The sequence below is a fragment of the Tinamus guttatus genome, unplaced genomic scaffold, assembly GCF_059628265.1.
Source record: "Tinamus guttatus ecotype Peru unplaced genomic scaffold, ASM5962826v1 Tinamus_guttatus_pri_ptg000125l, whole genome shotgun sequence".
Lineage (NCBI taxonomy): Eukaryota > Metazoa > Chordata > Aves > Tinamiformes > Tinamidae > Tinamus > Tinamus guttatus.
This window is the reverse complement of record NW_028288659.1, coordinates 8,280,540-8,307,665: the sequence shown is the minus strand read 5'-3', so window position 1 is coordinate 8,307,665 and position 27,126 is coordinate 8,280,540. Positions and strand designations below refer to the sequence as shown.

At 47.6% G+C, this 27,126-nt stretch overlaps 1 protein-coding gene across 1 annotated transcript in view; it reads right to left on the bottom strand.

Annotated features, from left to right (window-relative positions):
• Nucleotides 1–20,418, bottom strand: part of RFX4 (regulatory factor X4) — an 88,524-nt gene extending 68,106 nt beyond the window's left edge. Inside the window, exons 1-2 of the mRNA XM_010223199.2 lie at nucleotides 19,894–20,418; nucleotides 2,060–2,146 (exon numbers count right to left, since the gene is read on the bottom strand). Of these exons, the coding sequence (XP_010221501.2) occupies nucleotides 2,060–2,146; nucleotides 19,894–19,936 (130 nt within the window). The 5' untranslated portion in view covers nucleotides 19,937–20,418. The remainder of the gene's footprint in view (nucleotides 1–2,059; nucleotides 2,147–19,893) is intronic.
• Nucleotides 20,419–27,126: the final 6,708 nt, after the last annotated feature.

Here is a 27,126-nt window from a genome sequence, read left to right as displayed (position 1 = left end):
GAAATGTTAGAAAACTCAAGAGCTGAAAAAGACCTCATAGCACGATGCTTCCTCAGGTGAAAACTCTACTGCTGGGAAAATGCTTTTTTTCTTTCCTATTCCCTCCTCTTCTTCACCTTCACCACACAAGAAAAATAATGGATTTTTCAGGTGGATAGGTGCACCCACAAAAATGCTGGTACCAGTAAAGAGGAAGGAACTGGAGTACCTGCGTATAACTCTGTATCTGTGGTTTGAGTTTTCATGATGCACTGTGGCAACTCATTCTGCAAACTGTGGAATAAATTCACTTACATCTTTGTTTTTTTCCAGTTTTAAATTTGCTGTCTTTCAATATCATCAATCGCCCTGTAAATCCAGTACTACAGAACAGAAGGAGCACCCCACCCTCTTTTCTAGTGCCATTCTCTGAAATACCTGCTTGGTCATCCTTGCTAACCTACACAGTGTCCCCCTGTGTGTGGAAGGTTTTCCCTGCTTCTACTTTAACTATAGACTCCTACATCAAACAGCCACTAGTGCAATACTAGCTAATACAAGCTGCTTAGGGTATCCAGTCTAGAACTGAACACAGAAGGAGACTTATATAGTGACATTAAGCCTTCAGTAGTAGTAGTAGTACTAGCATCTGCTAGTGCAGAATAACTGCCTTGACACTGCTGTCTTGAACTGTCAGTCTAAGGAAAAGCTCACTAAAGTCACTAGGATTGAATCCTAAATTCTGCCTCTATTAAGAGTTTGATGTCACTCATCGCTCACTGGGGGCAATTGCCCTCACTTTCTTATCAGAGTAAAATAAATTTTATAAGCTCTCACAGACTCTGAAAAGCATTTTTTTTTGTTTGCCTTTTGCTTTTGTAATTTCACTACCATTTTGTTGTTTAGTGCAGAACTCAATTCAAATTCCTTAATTATTTCAAAACAAAAAAGAACAACCCCCAAATCCAAAGCTGCCTAGTTTTATTAGCTTTCTTTGGAAATTCTTATCAAATGAACTCAGCTTGGGAGTTGTGAAAAAGCATCATACTTCTAATACTTTCTTTCTCCCTCAGAAGAAACCCCCAGACAAATGAAGTGAGGCCCCAGTGTAGAAAATTCTGTGATCCACTAAAATATTGTGCTGAAAGGCATGTAATTTCACAGTGACAAAAAAAAAGTAGTGCTCTTAAAATTTTTTAAATTTCAAAGGATATTTAGCCATTAAGATTATTAAAAATACAGTTCTTAAATTTCTGCATTTGAATATTATAGAAATGTGTGTGTCTTCTTTTTGAATTAAAGAATTTATTCTGCATTCATCTGTTGTAACATGAACTAATATATGAAGCATACAGGGAGAAATTAACCCGAATATTATTTTGCTCTAATCGAATTAAAAAGAGTAAAAATTGCATAAACACTAAAAACTGAACGATAAACTAGAAATTTTAAAGAGAAACTGTTAGGTTTAAGTTTAATTTGTTTTATGATATTTTTAATTACCTGCTTTTGTTCAAAATCAAGATCTAAAACTACAGTAACTGGAAGAGATGAGCAAAAATATATATTTTTAAAATCAATTGTTTCCTTTAGATGATTAAGAAGGAAGCATTATTGGTATATATTTAATATGTGATTTTTTATGTGAAAATAATTATTTAATTCTTCAAATAAATATTCTATACTGGTGATTCAATTCCCTGGTACTGAACAACAGCATGTTTTTGCCTGTATTTATTTCAGCTGCACAATGTTTACCACTGAGAAGCAAAACATGTTTTTTTCATTCATAAACTAATATAGTACCCTTTAAAGGTCATTCCATTTTTATTTAATGACACCCAAATTCTGCTAGATGTTGTAATCTAGTATAGTATAGCGGTAGTATTACTTCCTTTCAAATATGAGAAATAACAAATATTTCAGCAAAGTTATTTCTGAAATTATTGAATATGTCTGTAAATTGACTCTTCAAACTACAGAGTACGAAAAAAATCACAAGGGCATAGCAACTTACATAGGAGGAAATCAGCACATGGGTATCTCCACAAGTATTTAAAATTAAGGAGAAGTTACTTACTTTCATCATTAGAAACATTCCCCAGAGAGGTGTGACTGGAATAACGTTTGTTTTCACTTTCGTTGAGACATCGTTCAATCCAACTCTCTGCAAAACAACAAAGTTGCTCTTTTTGTGCTTGTCTTTACATAAAAAAATAAATTTACAACACATAAAATTAAATAAAGCACCATGATTTTCAACAGATGTTATTTTGTAGCATTTCTGTTAAACCACGCTCAGTCAATTATTTGTCAAGAAAAATCCTTTCTTGCTTTCAAATTTAGCTGCTGCTTTTTAGATTATTCTTAATGACAGAGGCTGAAATACATCCTTACATATAACAAAATCTCCTGAGGATATTCTCTCCGCATTCCCATCACGATACATATATTTAAAAAAATCTTAGAAGTCTCACATGGGCAAGTAAAAAAGAAAAAACATGTGATGAATGCCTAACTCTGAATGGCAAAGACTTTATGCACTAGTTTTGAAAGGACTCTGCATGTGTGCAAAATCAAGCATTCGCATGAATTTTCGTTAGAGTGGGCCTCAGATGGCTTTCTCTTTAGGCAAATCCTGTAACTCTGTTCATCCTGGAGCCTTAGGCCCTGCTGACCTCTTTCTCCCACTGCTACAAACATCCCATGTCACAGGCACCGAGCTCATCGAACCCCTGCCATCCCTCAGTGTGTGCTCTACCCCCCGCATGTTCTTACCTTACTCCCCTCCTGCCCACGCTGTCAGAGGAGGTGCAGCATCACAGAGGACTGACTCTGCTGCTCCTCTCCCTGGACACTATCATTTGCTCTTGATCATTTCAGAGAATGCACCAGGCTCTACAGAAATTACTGTTACAGACTTTGGGGCAAAAGTTGCACCTTGCTGGGTGCTTCCTTGAATTATATATGTAATGATGTCCTTCAGTTTGCTTGGAACACCAAGACACTAACTGCTACAACAAACTAACCATTACCCTCACAAAATTATCTTTCAAGTGGGCAGATGTGTTGACATAGTCCCACAGAGTCTATACCACAGTCTTTGTGGTCAAAGCAGGAAAGAGAGAGATGGAGATGCCTCACAAACTACATGAGGAAACAACCCTGATGAGGGACAAGATACACAAGAATTAAAGTAGAACAGGCCTTGCTGTCAGCAAAATTGCTGGAGTCAGAAATACCTTCAAAAAACAGAAATGGCTGCAGTTTCGTTTCTGTACGTTACTTCCCAGAGGCATCAAGCTACCTGCATAAAGTCTTGGAAAGGTTGCCTATGTGGTTTGCAGGGGTTGAAGTATTACTTCCCTTCAGAATTAGATACCAAAAAATACATGAACAGTCACAGAAAGACAGGTCCTGCAGAAGGCACGGGTGCACAAACACATATACTGCCTTTTGCACAGTTTCCATACACGCACTAAAGGGCGAGGCATCAGCATAACAACTCAGGAAGAGTAGGGTAAGAGGCAATTTCCTCCCATGGTAAGGAAGTATTTTTCCAGACCCCACTATGAGACCTCAAGTACAGCTGCCCTTTGTGTTTCTGCTGCATTTCTCCCAGAATAGAGAAAGTAACCCATGGAAAGTTTTCAGGATATTCTTTTTTTTTATCAAATTCAACATGGCCTTGTATATATATATATATATAATCTTTCTAAGGCCACTGACACAACAACTGGAAACTTATCCGCAAAGTCCACGTTGCCTCATCAGCACCTGCTCTGCTACTAATCCACAAACTTCCAACGACTCGACCTCGAAGGCTTTACTGCTTCATGCAGCTCAGCTATTGTGGGAGGGGGCACCACCTCCTTGTCTGAGGGCCAACATAACCCCGTGGCTGCCCCATGCCAGATATTTCCCTGGAACTGAGCTGAAAGTATCCCTTCCTTGCTGTTTTAATGCTGCTGAGGACGGGATCTTGGGTTGGTGCAGATTTCTAGCAAGCAAAAAGAAACTTGTCATGGAGGACCACAGCCGAGCAGCGTGCGAGAAGGCCTTGGAGAGGTTACTCTACCTCCACTGCCTTTCAGAGCGCAGCAAGTGCTGCGTATAATTCCCTTGGCTTGGAGCCCAGCTGCAGGGAGTGAAAGCGAAGGCGGCTGCCAGTAGTGCCAAGGAGAGACCCATGCCTAGCTTGGCCCTTTCTTTTCCTCCTCTAGCAAGGGCTGGGAAGCTGGGGCTCGTCCTCTTCCCTCGGCAGTGGGGAACTGCCAGCAGCCATCTTCCGTCACACTCTCTGTCTGAGGAGCGGGGAAAGAAAAGCTTTTTAGGGGTGATTTGATAGCAATTTTCTTGCTACCATCCTTGTTCACACACATGATAAGCACGTATATGGCCCCTTTCACCGTTAAGGAAGACAGTTCACATTGCAAGTTACAAAGTCTGGAGTGGAGCACGGCTACTGCTTAATTACGTGCTGCGACTAGTCTGGGCCTGAATCGCCCCAGCGCAGCTCGCTGCAGCCGCAGCCCGGCTTTGTCTACGCGGCCTCGCATTTAAATAGCTGCTAGAAATTCTTCAGGCCTGAAAAGATACATGACCTGTCTGGCAGCGAAGAATGAAGAAAACTAACTCTTTTGATCTAAAATGTCAGGGAGTTTTTGGCAAATTTGTCAAATTATTTGGCGGATGACAAAATGGAACAAAACCAACTAACTGTTTAAAAGCTATAGTATCTGATGAACTGAGTGATGTAAGGATGCGTAAATAAGTACTCTAATAAATACTTTAGGTTAGTAAGTAGATTTGCTTTACAATTTGATTATAAAGAAAGATTTTTACAAAGCTTTTAACTCCTATTATTAATAAGAATGCCTTCCTGCTTTAAAAGGAAAATGCAACTGCACTTCTGCTGAAATTTAAAATATTCCTTTCAGAACCCCACAGATCCTAGACCTGATAGGACCTGTCCAAAATAAATAAATAAAAATAACAAAAAAGACTAGGCCGTACAGCTTAGCCGAGGTGCTGGGGGTCTGGCCCAGGTAGCCCTGGGTGCTCCCAGGCTCCTGCCAACCACTCTATACTGCCGTTCTGGACAGGCATTGAGTCACATGGTGTAGAAATTTTTATAGGATTCAAGGCCAGATTCCTGTCTCAGACTTAACAAGCTTCTCCTGGCTACAGTTTTACAGTGGTAAGTGTCATGGAGTAACAGAGAGCTCAGGTGGTGATTAAGCAGAAGCGCAGAAAACAAAGATGAATTGTTAAGACACCAGGTAGAAGCTCCAGCCTTTTCATGGGGATTGTGTCCGCACAGGAGAACCCTGGGTCTCACTGTGTTTTTGCTACATCAGATCATAGGGCATTTTGGCCTCCCTGTTCCTGATTCCTTCCCATGCTGAGCCTCAGCACATGACACCTTCAGATACACCAGTGCAATGGTTTGAGCAAAGACCAGCATTACCTAGAAAACAACCAGGCAAATAAATATATATATATATATATGTATAAAATTAGATGTCCCCTAATGTAACTGGGGGCACAGTGCAAGCATGTTATTCAACACAAGGCCTTCCTTAACCCTGGAGCAGAGGTGGGGACAGGGGGAGACCTTGATGCTGAACATACCTCCCCCATGCAATTGCAGCTTATGTAGTGCACCTGGGGGTGCTCTGGCTGTTAACTAGTCACACTTAACCCCAGAGCAGCTCATTCTCATCCTCACACTGCCTCTTCCCCTTGGTTATGCCACTATAACTGTATGCAGCATCAGAAGCTTCACACTTCCCCTCCCTATAGTTGTTTTTAGGTGCAGTACTCAAAGGCCCCATGTAATTTTGGGAGAAGTTTGTCTGTTTTTTTACTGGAATATAGCACAGCCCTTCCTGCTTCTGGAAGAGTTTCACCTCCTTCTCCAGGAAAAACTCAGCCACTTCACTGTTAAAAACACATCTCAAGGGAGATGGGAGCCATGGTGCTAAGGGAGGAGCTCAGCTTGGGGGGCCAGGTCTGACTAGCCAGGAGGCAGGGCCAGCCCCACCTTCCCCTGGCTCTGCCTGTTGGCGGCACACATGTATTTAACAGTGTTTTGAAGACACACCTTTAAATCCCATATCAACCATTTAGTTTTGCAAGGATAAAAAAAAATTATAATGGAGTATACAACTGTGTTTCTCAGCTTTACACTCATTTTCATTTTTATATGCAGTTTAAGACAAATACATTGTATGCTCTGCAGATTTAAGCATGAAAGGAAAAAAAAGATTATTTACATTACAACCATTTTTTCAGTGTCAACTTTCTTACATAATAACTTGAGAATGAAGATCATGCAAAAAAAAAATACAAACCATTCCCAGTGAACTGGTGAAAGACGAATTTAGGAAGCCTATGAAATTACTCCTGGTCCCCACTTCCCCCTTCTGCCTTCGACCGTAACCTTGGAAAGACTTATAAATCCACTGAATCTCAAGCATGACAGCATTCTTCTTCCATTAGATGTGCCCCCCCACACATTCAGCAACAAAAGTTAAAATGAGACTTGTCTTTAAAAGCTAGCAGAATAGAGGCCTGCATGGCTGTCCCTCCTTCACCAGTTACAAGGCTCCTCTCTGCATCCTCACAAGCATATTTTTGTTGATATGTTGTTTCAACGCAGTGCTAGGAAGAAAGGCTAGGAAGGGACCCTCCAAAGCAGGAGAGCAGGAGAGCTGCTTTGGGACTGGAGCCTTCAAAAACTGAAAGGAAAGAGGGGCATGAATTTTCTTTAATATCTTTTTCATTGGTTATCTCCTTCAAAAGCTTAATAATTCAGAAATCTTTCACTGATGATTTTTCTCTCCTTTTTGCTTAAAAAGCCACTGGTGACTTCTGGCAGTGGCCCACTCCATGCACAAGCAGGGTGGCAAAAGCCATGGGAGCTGAAAGGCAGTGGGCACGTTGGGGAGGACGGTGCACCCCGCTGATACCAGCTGCAGCCCTGAGGGCACCTGCCTGCTGAGGGTCCTCGGGGGAAACTAAGAGATTTTAGAGGCAGAGTAAAACTCCATGATTGCACTGCATGCTCATCACCCTGCAGTGGAGTAACTAACTGTCCTGGTTTTGACCCCATTTTGCCATATCCTGTGATCTGAATAGCTGCTTTTTGCTCTTTTTGCTAAGATTATACTAGATTGGAATTGCTGTGTTCTATATAGGTACTCAATGCCTCTAACTCTACAAAGACAAGTAATAGGACTTCTGGCAAAAACAATACCAGGCTTTGCACAATCAATATACACTTATTTCACCAGAGACCCTAGCAGCTGCACGTAAATCTCTCTCAGAAGCCTCCAACTCTAGCTAGGCTCCCATACTGTAAATTTTAAAGCTGTTTTCCAACAAGCACGAAAGTTTACTTACTTCAGCTCTGCACAGGGCCAGGATTTAGTCCACAGAAGTTTGCTTGTCATTGAAATAGAGCTACCTCTGGAATAAGAATTAGAGATTAGCCAAGACCCCAAGTCTTGCTTGAGCCTTGTACAAACTCGGATGGTAGAACTCCAAGAAAGTGTGACCGCTTATATTTATTCATGCCTAATTAATACTCTAATGATGCCCCCTGGTTCTCACAGTAGGTGTAGAACAGAGTAGAAATTAACTATGAGCAAAGATCTATAAAATAGTGATACTGCAGATATAAGAACTGCCAAGCCAGAGTGAATTTGTAGGAAGTCTTGCTGGAAAATGAGTACTCAGAAGTGATGACATATGTAATTTTACAGTCCCTGTGATAAAGAAGGAACCCCTGTCATAAATACAGAGCCTTAGCACCACTAAGCCAAACTATTTGATCATTATTCTCATCCTTTCCCGCAGCATCTCTTTGCCAAGCATCTCAGTACTGGCCTGAGCAGCAATGCTGCTTAGCTGCTCCTCTGATCTGTTAAGCCAAGAAGCAGCAGCTGCAGATAGTAGATATAGTTGGCAACAGCAGCACCTTGATAGCTGAGGAGACTGATGAAAGGTTATGGACTCTCCCGTCCGTGAGACCAGCTAGGGATCATTTCTGTCATGAAGTTTTTCAGTGGAGTTGATGGGGTGAAATGCTACCTTTCACTTTTTAGGAAAACCACCACCATGATCATGTTTTTTTTTTTTTTTTTCTGTTGTTTGTCTCAGAGTAAATGTCTCTTGAGGCTTTTTTTTTTTTGGTGTGTGTGTGTATAGGTTATCTTGCTGCATGTGATCCAAAACATCCCACCAGTTCACAAACCTTGCTCACGCTGTCTGTGTTGCAGCGCTTCTGTGGGCAGTGTACTTCAAACTCTAGAGCTGTAAATCCCCTCATATCTAAACGGTCTGTCACGTAGTCAGCGCACTGCAAACCTGGTCTCTAACTGGCTCACTAAACACTAGTGCTGCATGAAATGAAGTAAAGCAAAAACTGGATCAGTAAATCTAATATTTTCTCTGGTGCTAGTGAAACCTAAACCAAATTAACGCTTCAATGTCTTGGATCAGTTAGTCCTATCAAGTTGGAAGACAAATAATTATTTTTTAAAATCTCTTTAAGGCAAAAGTGACTAGCAATTTCTCTCAAGGGTAATGATCAGGAGCTAAAACTTAAGTCTGACTAGTACATAAAACTTGTTCCGAGTAGAAACAGGGCTCATGCTCTTTGAAACACATTGCTAAATCATGGTTGCCTGTACATCTTCCGTCAGGGAAGAGTACTCCTGTATGCACTGCTAGAGCTTTAGAAGAACCACTCTGGTCAAAGGAAAGCAAATGAAAATCATGTTATCTCTGAAAGGTCTCTCCACTGTAAGGGCAGGACCTGAGCAGGATCTCCTTGCCCCGTCTCTGCACAGTGTTATAAACAGCCGTATGCCTGTGACATGACAGGGCTTGGCATCCCCTGGCTCCCATGCGGGGTGTTAAACTTGCTGAAATGAACTAAAATCAGGCAGAACAAGCTATTATGGACAGCTAATCAAACGCACAGGGATTTTCTAAGATTTAGGCTTTACTAGATGAGGTAATCTCCCACCCTCTATGGGTAAACGAAAGGTCTGTTAGATCGGGGCTACCTCCCAACTGCTATTCTTTCTGATTACTCCATCATATAGAGACTCCACATTCACCAACCAGCTCTTCTTGGCTGCCAAGGTGGACCAGCCCCACGGTGCCTGGTCCTGCTCCTCTCTGGAGCGGTGTCAGCAGGGCACGTATCCTTCAGTCACTGAGCAGTGCTGTCAGGAGCATCTTCGAGCTCCACAGGAAATCATGCCAGTGTCCTCCTTGGTTCTGCATAGCCATCTTCTGTTTTTCCAAGAGACCTGCTCCTCAGGGATGACAGTGACACATGGCCTTGGTGCAGATGGTAGAGCTGCTACCCTGGGAAGCTGCCAGATACCTTGGTGTTTTGTTTGCTAATCTTTTTATTTCGCTTCCAACAGGGCAAAGTGTCGGGTGCTCTTGTTGCAGTCATTTCTTTTGTTCTGCTTTCTTGGCATACAGTTCTCTTGGAAGCATGTCAGGGTTAATGGACATTGGTGCAGGCCACTCACTAGATGTTGGCAGGAAGGCTTTTGTCCTTTCGCCTGGGCTGATGATTCTGGTGAAGCGTCGTGAGATTTACCGTGATATTGTAAGAATGCAAAGAATGATTCTCATGAATTTGCAGGAGCTCTTTTGTTTTGTTTAGCCAGGTCTTTGCTTCCAGGAGTGATCTTTCTGCCAACCCATTTGATAAGATATATTAAAAGATTGGCAGGCTGTGTTTAAACTCCTGTAACAGAAAGCATCATGGCTCATCATCTTTTAACTCATCTAAAATCCTTGGGAAGGAAGCTGCAATTTGTCTTATTACTCTGTGCACTATGAAAAATCTCAGATAAATATGAAACACTGTAGAAGTGCGCTGTGAACAAGATAGATAGAATATTCTCCATTAAAAAACTGTATCCCTCATGTAGAGCAAGTGTGATCAGATGCTGCATATCGCTTCTGGCATTTAGAGCAATGTCTAAGCTACATTAGACAAGTCTTCTCCAGTGCTGTCTGTTCCCTTTTTTGCAATCACATATCATATTGCTATCCCATTTCCAACTCAGTATGCATGTTAATTGGCAATAGTTCACTCCATGTCCCAGTTACACTCAGATACTATCAATCATTTTATTTTGAAGAGAAATTTTCATTAGCCCAGTAAGTAGTCACTATTTTTTGCCACATTAAGGTCATTCTTCATGTAACAGTGAGGAGAACCTCACTGGGTTCAATTTCAACTTAGTGGCATTTTCTCACTTTCCCCTATGATCATTCAAGCTAGTAGCTTAAGTGACACCTGACCAATTTAACTTTTCCAGATAACTTAACTTACATGGCAGGGCAATATATAGCAAAGCTTTTCATCATTAGGGTGAGTGCACTTGCTGCACTCTTTCCAAACCTCAGCTCTACATACAGCATGCTGTACCTTTATGCTTCCACAACAGGATGCTTTATAGATTTTCAGTTCGTCAGGGTCTGCTGCATGAAAGTGTGGAGACCATCACTACCCTGATTTCTCCACAGATTTTCCTTCCAAAAGAAAATGTAAAAAGTACTTCTTCATTACTGATGGTCCTGTTCTCCGAGTCCCCTGGTGCATATTTTTCCCCAGATTTCATTGACACTTTATGCTACACGACTAATGTGAGGCACAGCAGAGAACTCATAAGAGCGGGGCCTCCACTTCTGTGTCCCTACCACAATATTTCTTCTGCTCCTATGGCTCCTCAGCTCACCAGTGCACTTGAGGAGATAGGGAGTCCTGAAATCCTCGATTCAGCTCTGCTGCACCAACACAGAAGACGAGAGTCATTTGGCTGCATGGGAAGCCTGTGACTCAACAAGACACAGGATTTGCATCAAGAGCCCATAAAACGCTTCCCTCTCTGCCATGGGAGCTGATGTATCCAGTAGAGAAGCCAATTTGGCACAGAAATGGTAGTGTCTCAGTAAGACAGCCCCACAAAGATGACAAAACAAAAAGATGTGAGACATGGGTGGGAGATGCAAGCAGTACTGTCTGTGGGGCTCGTGGAGGGAAGAGAAGAGGGAAAAGGCTGATGGTTGAGAAAGAGATGGAAAAGGAAAGGAAGAGGAAACAAAGGATGACAGACAGTAACTGGAGAGATTAAAAAAAAAAAGAGAGAGAGAGAGAGAGAGAAAAGAGAACGACTCCACATGTAATGAAACTGTGGTACATCTTTCTCTTTAGAAACAGCTTCCAACTCCCAGAATGAGAGAAAAAGAGCGCTACACGCATGCAAATCTCAGGCCTCCGGATGCAATTGGAGCACTAAGAAAGAAACTGAATCATTTAAGTGTAGTGTGGATCAAAGGAAAGAGATACTGTGTTTGCTGGAATAGTGACCATTTTTTCCTCATGTTGTGCACATTTATTCCAAATCTAGCAGTGGTAAATGGTTATTCCAAGTCTAGCAGTCAAAGGGTGCAGCCATTACATTACTCACAACCATTTTGTGAGCAAATATGGCACACACGAGACAGAAGCAAATAAAGAACACTTTCTTTAGGCTTTCAGAATGCACCCACAAAAGATTTGCTCACCAAAATTAGCAAAGAGGAAATTAATAAAGCATCGTTGCGCCCCCATAAACACTGGTGCCTCACAGGACTATTCTGTGTATGCCAAGCAAGTGTTTCATACCGTTAAGTTTCTAACATAAATGTGCTTCTGATAAATTCTTCACCACAGGTAATGCGCCTAGACGTACAGATTCACAAACCCTGCGTGACTTTAGTTCCTTCCATGCTGCCTCTTCCCTCCCCTTACAAAGTAGTATGGAAGTAGCCTGGTGCTTTTAAAACTATGAGCCTGGCTTTTCTGAGAAGCCTCTAGTCTCCTGCGAACAATGTGCTAAGCAAACTCAGGGAGGGAACATGAGAAAAAAAAAAAGGAGTCTTCTTTCCTTCTTCTTCTTTTTTTTTTCCCCCTTGCCTAAGACTCACCAAAACAAGAGTCCAGTATTGAATATTCAGCGCTGAATACTAACTGCTCAATAGATGGTCTGTTTGCAGAGCTCAAAGTGGAAATGACCCAGCAAGGAGGAGAGGTGAACATGCTGCTCCATCCATGTGATTAAAATGCTGGCTAAATGCAGCTCCCCCCTCCTAGTTCTCCCACCTCTTTTCAATGGAGGCCATTTGCTGCCCCTACCACAACTCATTTAAAAAAAATGTTTGCATTAGAGGGGCCCCCGCGCAAGTATTGTCCCTGTGACACTGTATTTAGGAGAGGAATGTCAGCTCCAACTTTGGGAAACCTGCGCTGGACAGTCAACCAGCCCACTGGGACCTTTATTACGGCCTCACTTGAGAGAAGACAGGGGCCCCATCTCCAAAGCAGCCGACCTCCCTGCCACGTCTCCCTGCTCTCAGACCTGCCTGAGGCACACGCTAAACCTCACCTAGCAGCTGCCTAGCTCTGCTGCAGACCTCAGAGGGCTCTTCCAAGCTCTCCTTCCCTGAGCGAGCGCAGTATGTGAAGGCGCAGCTGGGTCACAGCCAGCGTGCCACCACAACGTGCCATCCAGCAAACACACTGTTTGAACACCGCTTCTCATGAGGCCATATTTCCCTTGGCATGCAAGTCGAGCCTGTTTCCAACCTTGACACTGCCCTTCCCAGGAGCAGGACGCACGGTGCAGGCCTTTTGTAGTGAGGGCGAGAACGGCTGCTCTGGCTCTCGCTTCATGCCTGTCCCCTGTGAGATCGCCTCTCCCTGTCTCACACACTCAGCCCTCGCTCACATGGCTCCTCTCCCACTGACCCAGTGCGCCAAGTGGGGTAGCCAGCAAATCCCTGCCCCGCTGCGTGGCCATCTCAGGAAGAAGGAGCCCTAGGGCCACGCGGAGGGTAGGAGAGGCTCCATCCAGGCGCAGCACAAGCTGAGGGACCCAGGCAATACCCCCCACGTGAGCAGGTGCAACCACACGCCTAGGCCTGCACCTTCATATACCCAGGGGCGAAGGGACCCTCTTTCCACCTTTGTTTGCACCATATTTTTGTGAAGTATCAGGTCACTGTCACTTCGGAGACCAGCTGGGAATTTCTGTCTCCGCTTGTTAGGTTTGATCAGGGATAGGAAGGTGGGAGGGGTCTTGTTTTCCTCTCAGCTTTGGAGATGGCCACAGGTTATCTATGGCACGTGTTGTAAAAGTTATTAGCATGAAATACTCATTTGCTTAACGAGGACATCCTAAGAGCTCAGGGTTAAACTGAACGTTGGATTTAGAATGAGGTGGGAACCATACTAGGCAGACTTGATTTTTTTTTTCCCTCCTTTTCTTAGCGGGATACAATCAGATCTACTTCCTATGACCATCTCAGAATTTTATTCAACAAATAACCTGGTTCTGCAAACACCTACAACATTAGCAAAACCTACAGACTTTCCTGCCTCTCCTCTCCAGCACATGCTAAATTTTGGTCTTTTGCAAAATATTGTACTTTTATTATAGGATGCTGAGAAGTATCCCGGGTTGTGGGGGAAAGATGTTCTGTGGGACATTTCAGATGAGCTAGCACCACTAGTGCCACCGAGAGCGGACACAACGCGGGTGGTTCCTCCCAGCATGGGATGTGGAGCTGGTGGGATCTCACTGACGCATTGCATGCTCCCTCCACGCTGCCTTGCCTCAGCTGAAGCAGCTTACTTTCATCCCCAGCAGGAATAAGGTTGTTGTAGCACTTCTGAAATAGTGTATCAAGTAATAGGAGCCTATAAACTCAGCGACCACGGCATTTAGTAGTGTCAATACTTACCCCTAAACTTGGCTTTTTTCACTGTTCTTTAATTCTCCTTGCCACTGCATTTCTGCTTAGTTATTGCTTTACAAGTTTAGCACAAGCTAGATCTGGCTTTATCGATGTACAGAAGACCAGAAAGCTCAAGCATGTTACGGAGAAACTGATCATTACAGAGTTCGGTCAGCTGAGGGGACTCATTCGCAAACGTACAGGCGTAGAAAGCACTTTTCATACCTGAAGCTCTACTGAACATGTGAGTATTTACAACTTTGCTCCCAGCCTTGCCAAATGAATGAAAATGCTGTACTGAAGAAAATCTGTTAGCGTTACTCTAAGCAGTGAAATTTAAAAAAAAAGATTAAAAAAAAAACCAACAAATCCTTTCATGTCTAGTAACAGTATTCTAAAAACAGCAATAATTTTTTACAATCTAAACTTGCAGTCCTTGTTCTCAGGCTTTTTTTTTTTTTTCCTTTTTCTCTGGATATAACCTCAGCAAGTGAATCAAAAACCCTATAGAAGGGAATTTTGTGTTTCAAAAGTGATCCTTAGGGTTCATGAAAGCACCCAAAACTCCAAATTTTGCTAGAATTTGACCACCAAATCAGACCACTGAAAGCCAAGAAACTCACTCAAATCCTGGTTCCATCCCCAGCTTGCTGCTCTGGGAGTAACACCTCTAATTCACAGTGCTCTGCGTTTCAGAGAGTTGCTCATTTGGAGAATGTTCCAGCTATCGAAAATGTATTGTTCCCCGTTACCATAATATTTGGAATCCCGCGCAAAAAAATGCACAGGATAAGCTGCTAATTAATTGCAAACCCATCATTCACAGCAGTGAATCGACTGCTCTGTTCCTGTAACAAATTCCATTTCAGAGAAATTAAGTTCACTTTCCAATAGCGGAAAACAAAATGCTTCGCTGTAGCTGAAGTGAAGGAAATGAGGCATCCCTGAGTTCTGCATTTCAGTCTTGAGGCAGTTTAAACTGCAAACGAGCTTTTTCTTTATTACCGGAGGCAGTGGGAGCCAAGGCCCTATTTAACCCTCTCCCTTTCTCCTGATTTCAAGTTTATACTTCTCCCAACCACTTCTTTACCATCAGAGACTTGAAACATAGCAGTAATCTAGAAGGATCCTGTTCGTGACACAAAAGCACTTCACCATGTTTCACCGTAACACTGCCTAATGTTTTATACCTAATAAACTGCCTCTTCTGCACATCTCCTGGGAAGAAAATAAAATGCAAGTGAAAGCAAGGCAGGGCAGCCAGTAGTGCATGTAAAAAAGATGCAATTAAGTTATAGCACATTCACAGCCATTAAGGAAGATCGTTCTGGGCTAACCCCATACACCTGCTCTTTTTGAGACACACACAAACACACACAAATCTGCACTAGCTTCAACAGGTGTTTCCTTGTGGCGTAGAAATAGCTCGATCAGGATCTTTCTCTAACAGCAAGTTATAGCAGAGTTTTACACCATCACAGAAAGACACCAGCATGTACACACTATTCCACAGGAACAGAAAGATGTGTGCAAATACATTTTCAATATAGGCATATTAATAATAAAAACATACAAAGCCCTCCATTGGCTTAATCATCGCCAGATACTGTCCCTTCTTACTCTTGCTATCTATAGGCTCGCTCAGCCAGCAAACATCCTTTATGCTATCCATCTTCCTAACCTGAATGTTAGCAATCAGATTCCCTCAGCCGCCGGGGAGCTGGGCTCCAGCGGGGTCAGATACGATGGGGTTATTCATTTTCTGACACAATGAAACAAACAGAAAGTCCAGCACAGATGCAGCGAGACCAACAAGTGGGCGAATGCAGAAAATTCACCAACTTCAGGGCCCAGGAGATTGTGAGCTAATTATTTAGACTCTAATGTCACATTCCCCAGGGATGACCTTATATTTGTGTTAGTTACATGACAGCCCACCACTGCTCTAAGGGTATTGTTGCAAACCAGCCAGTTTGGGCTGTACTTCAGGCCACTTCTTTAAAAGTCTTCATCTGAGGAGGCCCTGATATTAAGTCACCGCAAGGATTTCAGAGATTCCAGCATTTTATCTTTATTTTGCTAAGGCAGAATCCTACACATGGAAATACCATCTGAGGAGAGGCACACCCCATGTGGCTGTTCTAACTTTTAAAACACTTGCAAATTAAACTAAAAAATGCGAAGGTTCCGAGATGCTGCCGGTCTGAACACACTAGCCCTCGCCCATACGCTCCGAGTACTCGCAGCTCAAAACAACCCAACTTACTAGAATCAGGCAAGCGGTGACACCATCGCGGAGCCGTATCCCAGGGCACTGCAGCGGTTACTTTAGGCGGCACAGCTCTAGCTTTCCAACACAAGTGTCTCGGCACGAAATGCACGTCTTTTCTAATTTTCAGAAGTGCTCAACAGAGTTTTTTGCCCTATAGAAGTTTTCTACAGAAATGGTGCGGCTGTAGCAGGCCAGCTGAGGCCATGGGCTGCTTTACAGTCCCACAAACAAAAGTTTAATGTGCCTGAATGTGGAATCTCTTCTTTAATGAGTGTTTTACTCGGATAAAATCTTGAGGATGGTAAATCCTAAACTGTGACTCAAAGAAATAAAATAATTTGCCATAATTCATATGCAAAATCTTCATTTAGTTCTTTCTCCTTTTCATGCATTTAAAGACCTTTTCTCGACTGTAGGTAAATAACAGATTGCAGAGCAGTAAGAACTACCACAATCTCTCTCCACCCTCCAGCCAAATATTTTAGAATTAATTCAATGGCGGACGAATAAATCACAAAACCCTTCTCTGAGTCAAACTTAAAGACAAATTCTTTAGCTCAATCTAATTCTGACTAACTCAGAAACCTCTGAAAAATCCCTGAGGATTTTACCAACGCCTAACTAAACTCTTGGGAATAAAGACCTGATTCAGGGCTAGGAGTTGCTCTCATTTCTGTTCTTGTTGTCACCACCAAGGATTGGGCCCAAGCGCAATCACTGCCCACAGCAACTCTGCCGCAAACAGGAAAGAAAACGTCTGCATTTTTTGTTGTTGTTCCATTTCTTTCATGGGTGAAATTTCACTTTAAATCACATAAAGTGGATTGTGTAATAAACATGCAGCATATTCTTCACATAACCACATCACATTAACTTTAGGATTCACAAGTATCATGGGCTCATCTTAGCTGCTCAGCAGGTAAAAACCTTCCTAAATACAAACAGTGGAATCTGAGCTAGGAATTAAAAAAAGAGAATAGTGATAAAGATCAGATAGTAATTTGTTACCATAGGCAAAGCAAACAGTTTTTCAGCAACAAAACAAAGCACTTATTTGAACCGAAAAATATGCAGACGTACGGCTGCACACCCTCAGCGTTATACATGCGCTCTGAAAGGTCCCAAGTGCTTTGCCAAGCGGCACGCCAGTGTTTATTATCAATATGGACAACTGAACCAAAGTGTTGACGCCACGAGTTCTCTTCAGCCCGCGCTTGTGTGCTAGATCCTGTACAAGCAGCAAGCCTGCAGAAAGGGTCAGCATGCTCCGCTATGTGCAGCCCCAGCGTGCAGCACCGCTGCGGGCTTGTGCCAGGCTGTGATGTCGCTTCCCTTGAGCCACCTTCGCCGCTTTCAGGGCCTAATGCAAACGTCCTGGATGGCCCCGAAGGGCTTTCTGCCGATTTTACTGGGGTTTGGATCAACTCCTAAACTCCTGGCCTCACGTCCCAAACGTCGCATTCATCTAGCACTTCAGAAGCGGTTGCAGTCTTGCCCGACTCCAAAGGCGAGCGCGGGCGAGCGCGGGAGAGCTTCTCCCTGCTGAACCAGGGAGAAAGCTGCGCTCCCGAAAAAGCGCCTCCTTTCCCCGAGCAGCCCTCCCTCTCTCAGCGGCAGCGGCGGGACCCGGACAGCCGCGGCGAGGGGTTGCCCGCTGTCCGGCGCCCGCAGTCGCGACTGGGCTCTGCAGCGGCGCGGGCCGCCGTGGGGCGGGAGGAGATCCGTGGGACCCCCTCCTCGCCGCCGCAACAGCGCCTTGCGCTCACGCCGGCGATGTCACTAGGGGGGGCTGCGCCTGTGGAAACGCGTATATCTGAGGTGTCTGTGAACCACCCCCCGCCCCGCGCTCCGGGGAGGAAAAGGGGTCCCTCTCGGCGGGACCCGCTCCTGGGAGCCGGGGCCGAGCCCGGCGGAGCGACCCCGCTGAGCGCCTAGAGCCAAGGGCCGAGGCTGCCCCCCCGCGCCGCCCCCGCTGCCCGGGGCCGGGTGCCTCTTGCCCTCTCCCGCAGCGCGTTTGCGCTGGACCCGCTCTAGGCCGGGCGCGGCTGCGGGCTCCGCTGCGAAAGGGACATTGCTTTATTTTTTTCTCTCTCCCTTTTCTTCTTTATTTTTCCCCACGTATTATTTTCTTGCTCTCAAATACCCAGGGATGGTTTTAGATGACAGCCCCTTTGGGTCACGCCCCATCGGCTCCTTCGGCGAGCGGAACATTAGCTAAACGAGAGGAGAGTCACAAGAGTGCCAAGTAGGGGGAAATAAACCCAATTATTCGCGTGCCTTAAAATCAGAGCTGTCGGTGATTTTTTTTTTAATTCTTCTGCTTTCAAAAAATTTGAGAAATTAAAACATGACTGATTTTTTTCCAATAAAGCCATATTTCTCCACAAAGCAAAAGGATCTTTACATAACAAGTGAAACTCGGGAGAAAAGCTAATTGGATTAAGTCCTCTGAAAGAGAGGTTAAGGTGTCTGAATAAGACAACTGCAAAGCTCCACTTTTCTTGCCATCTGTTTAGCAAGGTTAGAGTGTTTTCTGATTAATATTATCTTAATCAACCACGTTGCCATTTATTATGACCGTAGTGAATTCAAAGAGCGAGGAGCACGGAGGCTCTGCCCGAGAACGGAGTATTGCAAACTCATGGCTAGAAAAAAATCTGGGAGATCGGGGAATTTTTGTTTTTCTTTAAGGGCCACTCACTCCGGAAAACGAGAAATTGGCGGCCGCGGCCCTGCCCGCGGCTCGGCAGCCCCCACCGGCACCGATGCCCCCCGCGGCCGCAGCCCCGCCGGCCGCCGTCGCGGGCCCACGCTCTGAGGGCGCCCCGCAGGCGCTCCTGCCGCCCCGGCGAGGGGCAGCCTGCGCGTGGACTCCCCTCCTGATCCGCGTGCAAGTCGATAAAATAATAATTGCTCGGGGGAAGGGGGTGGCCGCGCCTCTGAGGGGCGTCGGGGAGCGCGGCGAGGCGCGGCGGCCGCGGGGCTGGAGCGCCCGGTGCCGGTGCCCCGAAGGCCGAGGCGGCCGCCCCAGCTCCCGGCGCAGCCGAGCGGTGCCCACCCGCCTCGGGAGGCGGCGCCGGGGGGTGCGTTTCCTGGGCTGACCAAATTAAGCGGGATTGCAGAGGTGCTTCGGGGCGGCTGCAGCGAGGTGCGCCGGGCCCAGGGCAGCGCTCGGGGGCTCCGGGCGGAGAAGGGGCCGCAGCCCCGGGAGGGGAGCACAGGCCGGACCCCGGCCGCCGCGGAGCCCGGCGCGGGGAGCCGGGCCAGGGGCGGCCGTCGGGGCGGGCGGCCCCTCTCCTCTGTGCCCTTCTCCGTCGCCACTGCTGGCCGTCGCAGCCGCCCTTCTCCCGTGCGGGTACCCGCGTTTGGGGCGGGGGTGGAAGGGAGCAGCGGATCTGCCCCAAACTTCCTCCCTTGCAAAACTCCCGACTCTGCCTGGGGAACAAGTCAAGTCCCGTCGCACGAACCAACCACGCTCCTCAATAAACTTCCTTTGCTCGCCCCTCTCAAAGGCTCCACTCAAAACTAAGCGAGTGCCTAAAATTAGAAGCGGAGAGAAAATCAGTTTGCCGGCCGGCAACCTATGCAGGGAAAAAAAAAATAAAAGGAAATAAATAAATAAATAATTTCTTCTCCGCATGTGTAAGTGCAACCTCGGCGCAGGAGCAGCAGCTCCCCCCGCACAAGCCCATGCTCTTTGCTAGGAGCCCGCTAACTTGGTGCGGGCCAGAGCGACGGCCCGCGGGTCCTCCCGTCGCCACTGTCAAGGTGAAAAGTGTCCCCTGGGGCGCGAGGGGAACGCGCTGCCTGCAGGGGGGACTTACCTGTGGAGTCCATATCGGGTTCCTCCAGTAACCCACAGTGCATGCTCTTCCCATGGACAGCACGGGAGCCCCAAGGTGCCGGGGGGTGGAGAGCCCCTATCTCAAAGATGCGCCCCGAGTAGGGAGCGGGGGGGGAGGGGGGCGGCGAGGAGGGGGAAGAAGGGCGCGGGGAGATAGCGGCGGAGCGGGCGCGCCCGGCGGAGAGGGACCCTCGGTAATCCAGCAGGGCAAAGCCAGACCCGTCAAAATGTTTGCGGATGTTTCATGGGAAAAAGCATCATTTTATAGAAGCCCTGATGGGAGAAATGTCATTGATAGGCCAGCCAGCCTGATGAATGGCTGCTACTCAGATGGGGATGTGGCAAGGCTCAATGTGAAGCCCATTGTGATGCTGTTTTGAATAAGAAAAGCTTTCCTCCAAAAAGGGGGGCCTTAGATCTACGCAATCCCAACACTTCGACTTCCCTCTTCTATTAGAGCATTAGAAACGTTTTTCTTATTTAAAGTTCCAGCGGCCTTTCCACTCCTCCCTTCCCTCCCCCGGCCCCCAGCCCGAACCTTTGGCTCATTACAGGCTGAGATCAAAATTGGCTTAGATCTTCAAACGGGCACTGGGGCCGGGGTAGCGCTCGCTGGCGCTAGCCGGGCTGTGTGTGTGTGCGCGCCCCCATCTCCTCTCGGGGGGCTCTGCCTAGGGAGCCCTGGCGGGCACATGGCGTTTGAAAGCGCCCAGCATCCCAAACACATCCCGGGAGCCTGCTTTATTGCGGGTGGAGGGGGGCGATGTGTGTGGGTAGGGAAGGGAGAGGGGAGAGAAAGAGAGAAGTTGCCGGTGCGGAGCCTGGAGAGGGGCGGCCGAGGTGGCTGAGCCTTTATGTCCCTCGGGCTCCCCCCGTGCCTCGGGGACACGTCCCGCCGCCGCCCGGGTGCCCAAAGAAAAGCGCTTGGCCCGGGAAGCGCTTCAGGGGGCTGGGGGGAGGCGGGGGGGCGGACCTGATTGCCATGAGAAACCAAGAGCCGACTGCAAGGGGTTTCAAACTGTAACTCTCTCTTGCAGCTTTAGAGTAAGGATGCGAGGATCCCTTTTAGGGTTAGCGCATTGCGGGGGGGCGGGGGACAGGACCGAGGCTGGAAAAAAAGTTGCTTATTCTGCAAGCGGTTGTATGTGCTGGAAGTGGAAGTAAAAGTGCAAAGCTAGGGCTCTGATAAAAGTGGCTGGTTTAGGGAAGGAAAAGCTGTGATTAGAATATGAATAGATCTCCAGGAGAGGAAGAGAAAGGGGGATTATAGCTGAATTACTTTGACCATGGACAGAGCCAACGTTTTCCACTCTTCTCCCCCTCTCCCCTCCCAACACCCAGACTCCCCCCTCCCCGCCTTCCCTCCCTCACCCCCTTGGGGGAAAGAAGAAAAAAAAAAAAAAAAAAAAAACACCACCCGCGCCAAACAAGCGGCGAGGTTGCTAAACAGGAAGCCCGGCGCTCCGCGGCGCTTTCAGAGCGCGGGCAGGCGGGCGAGGCGGCGGCGGCGGGAGCGCCCCGTGCGCCCGCGGCTCCCGCCGAGACGGGGCGGCGCGCGCGGCCCCGCGCCGGGCGGGGGGCGGCGGCGCGGCCCGGCCGAGTTCAAGTCTTGGCGTGGGAAGCCGGGCGCGCCTCAAAAGGGGCCCGTAGAAATAATACCGGCGGGAGACGGGGGAAGCGCGGAGGCCGCGGCAGGCGGCGGCTGAAAAGCGCCTCAACTCGAGGGACAGAAATTGGCCGCCCCAGGGCCGCCTGCTGCACAGACGTGCCCAGGGCAGCGCTCCGCGGAGCCGCCGCTGCCCCGGAGCTCCGGGGAACCGTTAAACGCGACGGGCTTCGTGCCGGCGCCGGGAGAGGGAGCTCGGCGCGGGGCGCCTGGCGGGACAGGCGGCTCCGCGGTGACGGCTCCAAGGGATGGCGCGAGCTCCCGGGAGCCGCGGGCAAGGGGGGCCAAAGCATCCGTCAGCAGGCCGGGCCTTAGGGCCACTTTTGCCTTTGCTTTGGAAGGCTGCTAACTTCCTCCTCTTCCCTCTTCCCTCCTCCCCCGCCCCCTCGGAAAAAAAAAAAAAAAAGAATAAAAGCCAAGCTGTATCACTTCACGACTACAGGGGGTCCCTGTGCGCCCCGGTTACACCTGTGCGCGGCGGGGCTGGCGCCGCTGCCGGCGGGACGGGACGGGGCGGGCACAGCCAGGCGCATGTCCCACTGCTGTCGCTCGCGTCCCCTCGACGTCGCGATGTGCGGCTCGTGGGCTGTGCCGCTCCCGGCTGCCTAATGTCGCCCCGCCGCCCGCCCTGGCCTCGCCACCGCTGCCTCCCGCCCCAAGTTAGGCCTTACCGTGGCACCTGTCCCGCTCCGGCCCCCCTGCTGCCGCCACCGCTGGGCACGCCGCCCGGCCCGGTCTGGCCCAGCTCGCAGCGCGGCGGCGAGGCGGCCTCATGGCTGCCCGCGGCTCCTAGTGCGGCCTCGGAGCCATGAGCGAGGGCATCGTCAGCGGGGTGGCTTTGGGGAGAGCCGACAGCGAAGGGAACTTTAGCGAGGGGGTCGTTAGCAGGGGCGCTCTGGGGAGAATCGTTAGCGAGGGGACCGTTAGTGGGGAGCCGTGAGCGAGGGGACTGTTAGCAGAGAGCCGTTAGCGGGGAGAGCCGTGAGCAAGGGGTCCGTTAACGGCGACGCTCTGGGAAGAACCGTTAGCGTGGGGGTCTGTTAGCGGAGAGACGTTAGCGAGGGGACCGTTAGTGAGGGGACCGCTAGCGGGAAGCTCTTAGGGGTGAGGCTTTGGGGAGAGCTGTGAGCGAGGAGACCGTGAGAGAGGGGACCGTTAGCAGGGTGGCTCTGGGGAGAGCCGTTAGCGAGGACACTTTTAGCAGGGAGCCGTTAGCGAGCGGGACGCTAGCGTGGAGGCGTTGGGGAGAGCCATGAGCGAGGGGACCGTTAGTGCGGGGACCGTTAGCGGGGAGCCGTTGGCGGGGAGGTTTTAGGGGGAGCCGTTAGCGAGGGGACCGTTAGTGCGGGGACCGTTAGCGGGGAGCCGTTGGCGGGGAGATTTTAGGGAGAGCCGTTGACGAGGGGACCGTTAGTGCGGGGACCGTTGGCGGGGCGCCGTTAGCGGGGAGGTTTTAGGGGGAGTCGTTGGCGAGGGGACTGTTAGCGAGGGGACCGTTAGCGGGGAGCCGTTGGCGGGGAGATTTTAGGGAGAGCCGTTGACGAGGGCACCGTGAGCGCGGGGACCGCTGCCGTGGCGGCGCCGGGCAGGGTCGCTGGCGGGGGCGCCTGGGGACCGTTAGCGGGGAGGCGCCGGGGTGCGGGGGCGTTAGTGGCCCGGGCAGCGTCCCTGCTCTGCCAGTGGGGTGGGGGTGACAGGCTGTGTTGTGCTCCCTGCAGGTCCCCTCAGGGGCCTCGGGCAGTGTGAGGGTGCAACGTTATTTCTGATCGCAGCTGCCAAACCGAGGCCATCCCTCCGCCCTGCCTTTTTTTTTTTTTTTTCCTTCCTAAATTTTTGTTAAGGAGTCGTCTGCGTGGTAAAGAGCCTTCGAGGCCTGATGCCTTTTTTATTATATATTTATATATTTTTATTAAACATTAGCATTTCCCATTGGATAAAATATTGAATTTACACATCCCACATTTTTTTTTACCTACATGAATATTAAGGCCACATGGCCTGGGGTGGGGCCTGTGCATTCTCTGAGGGATTTTAAAACCAATATTAACTCTTTAAAATATAAATAAAAAAATGCTCACTGCGGCTGCAGGAAAGGAGAGCAGTCTATAAACATTCCTGCTACCCTGACCACGCGGGTAGTTACGCTCAAAGACCTCAGCAAGAGGCTGAGACACCTTCCTTGGACCAGATGCCTTGAGACTGGCACCCTACCAAGGAAGTGCTTATTCATACCCTGCTACAGCCACCTGGGCCTGAGTTCTGCAAGTGCCTGACACTCACAAGGGCAGGTGCTGGGTGTCTGTTAGTGGCACTTTGCGCTCATGGAAATTTCCTCTTTTAAAGAAACTGGTTCTGGGGTGTTGCTGTCCTAGAGATAAGGGAAACACAGACTGTGTGAACACTGGGATATGCCCCTTCTAGGGTGATGCTAAGGATGGAATTCAGATGTGATAATGCACAGCTTGGATGCCTTGAGCCTTGCTCTCTTCTTTGACATGATACAAAGATATAAATCCCCTGTATGTGATGATGCACAGGAAGGATCACCGGTAGGCTAGACCAGAGGTGCTTGTTGTTGCAATCTGCTTACTCCTTGCCTTTCCATGTTAGCTCCTGTCCTCGTTCTTGTTGAATATGTCAATGCTGTTGTCTTCCTGCTTACCTTATTCCCTCCTTCCTTGGTCAGGTGGCTCTGATGTACTGCTCAGTCATCATTATTTATTGTTTTATTTGTCTTTTGTATCTTGTATCTTCTGCTGCGGCTATCCCACCTGAGACTACACAAAAGCTTTGATTCTTCTGAAAGCGTGGCACACAACCCTCCTGTGAAAATCAGGTTCATGCAATGTGCTGTAAGTTTGATGTTTACAGATGGAACCACTGCAAATGTGAAATGTAGGCAGAAGGCTTTGATCTAATGCAGAAGAAAGCACTGGCCTTGGCAAGGATGCAAAACTCTATAACCAGGACTCCTCACTCTACATTCTTGCTTGTGCAGAACAACTACAACCCATTAAAGAAGCTCATATAACCTTACACTGCATCAGACAAAATGTTTCTAGTGGAGAGGGGACTCTGCTTCTGTAGTAGAAGGAAGTGAAACACCTCTGTTACCACAGGTTGGATAGTATGGACAGTTCTAGTCCCTTCTGTGCAAGAAAGATGAATAGAAACATGCTCAGATGCACAGACAGAAGAGTAGGTTTATTAAGGGAAAAGAAAACCTGTCTTGGAGGCAGCTGGTTTAGCAAAGCAGAGGTAGAATGGAGATACTGCTGTTTGTATCAACTTATCACTCAGGTAACTTGAGCTCTTTCAGCAAAACAGAGGTTTCCACAACTGTCTTTCACTCTGCAGTCAGTGGTGCCAACAGGCTGGTACTAGGCAAACCTTTCTTGCTATAAGAATTATTTGGGGGGCAAACATCAAGGAATAAGAGCTCTCTGAACAAAAGAACAATGTCAGCACAGGAACAAGAGGATATAAATTGTTGCTAATTATTTTAGCTATTAATTTAGCTAAAACATCCAAGCAGAGTCTAGGTTGAAATTCTAGACTAGTTTGCACTGAGATTGGCATGGAAAAGAAATTGCTTTCATTTTGGTGGCAAGATTGACTGGCTTGTGAAAGGGGTCATGTGAAATGGATTGTCAGGGATCTGGATTCAGTGACTCAGAGGATCCTTTTGGATTCCATGTCCCTGCACAGAGTACTGGTGACAGCAGGTGACAGCTTTATTATTTTGTCAGTGGCTGTAGGCTGTGAGTTAAGAAGTTATTTGCCTAAGACAGCAACCTCCTTCTCTCCTCTCAAAATGCACAAAAGCTTCTGTCCACCCTCTTGCCCAGCTTACGTGCAGACATATCTGAAGCCAATTTCTGCAAAAAGGGAGTGTAGATCAACCCTATGTGATCTTTCATTAATGCCCTTGAAAGGAATTTTGCTCAGCTCCAGGCTTCTCAAGCTCATGGCTCCTACAAGGGGCCTAGAAATGACAATATGCTGCTCACGTTGTTCAGCTTCAGCCCGCACGGAGGAAGCGAACTCACACTTCTGGTCCTGTAGGCTTGGGTAGCCTCAGGATGCGTGCGAGCCTGGGCCAGTCTTGCTGACTTAGGAGAACAGGGCAAGCAGTCCTTGATTTCTGGGCTCACCTCGGGTTGTGCTGGCTTTTGTTGTGTGTGGCTGGTACTAGTTACCAGAGGATTTGTACTGTGTGTTGGAAGAAGAGAGAGCCTTAAAAGCTGTTATAGACAACAGACACAGAAAAGATCCGTTCCAGACTGCATCTCAGCTGCAGAACAAGTGAATGTGGAGCCCTGGTATCCTTGAGATGACTGACTGATAATCTGTTTCTTTTGATGTGCCTGGAACACGGCGAGTTACCTTTGGTGCCTGCCTGGGACTGGCTGTGGGAGGCCCAAATGCAGTCTTGAGTTTCCAGTTCACTAAAAGGTAAAACCATTTCCATTATCACATAGTATTTTTAGCAAAAAATTAGAACATTGCTGCATGGAATATTGTTTTATTTCTTTTCTAAGTTTGAGAGCGGTTCTCTGTTTATAAATATTTTGTTGTTCACACACGGCAACTACCATGTATCTGCTAGAATGGTAAATCATATCGCTAGGGCAAGTAGCTTCCCGAAAGTGCTGATAATGACAGATGAAGCTGCTGCTGCTGCTAGCAGGAAGATACAAACAGCAATGGCCTGCTCACAGACTCGGAAGGATTTTTTCTGAAGGTGAAGCAAAGGTCCAAATTCACTTGCAGAGTAGCCAGCAGAAATCTTTGTCATTGCCTTCCCTCACACAGGCACAATGCTATTTATACTGCTTTTTCAAAAAATTCCGGCCGTTAAAAAGTCCCTGCATTGGCTCTGGCCTGGGCTTGGAGACTGTTAACCTCAGAGGTCTGGAGTTCCTGGTACATAAATTCATATGTATGTATGGCAAAGAAGACCTACGTGATGCCTGGGCCCATACAATGAGCTTTAAATATTTGGTAAGAGGCAAAACTGATTGAATGGCCAATTCAGCAGGCTCTGCTACCTGGCAGAGACTGTTTATAAATAGATGTGTGCCTGACTTGGTCAATGAACATACGGAAGAGTAAGGCTGACAAATGAGCTAGTCCTTACTCCTGCACCTTGCTACTTCTTCCAGAAAACAAAACAAAATAATTTCCTCCCTGCCTGTCCCTGCAGCAGCTGATGGATCCAGGTTGAGATTGAAATATTTCAAGAGCTGTTCATGATAAAGATTGACTGAAGCCCTCAGAACTTGGGCTTAAGCATGCTCAAGTTCGTAGTAGCATTTAGATCTGATACATGGACCCATTTTCCAGGTTTCTGAGCCTCAGAAACAGAAACTGGGATGCAGATCTTCACTGTGTCTTGCACACATTAAGCCTTCCAGCCCTGGTCCAGATAATAGCAAAGAGTCACCATCTGGCTGGATTTTACGGTTTGATGAAGTGCTCAGTTTTAAGGCAAGCACGTGTCTGGCACCTGGGGACTGCAGAGTCCTGATCCCACTTTTGGCACAG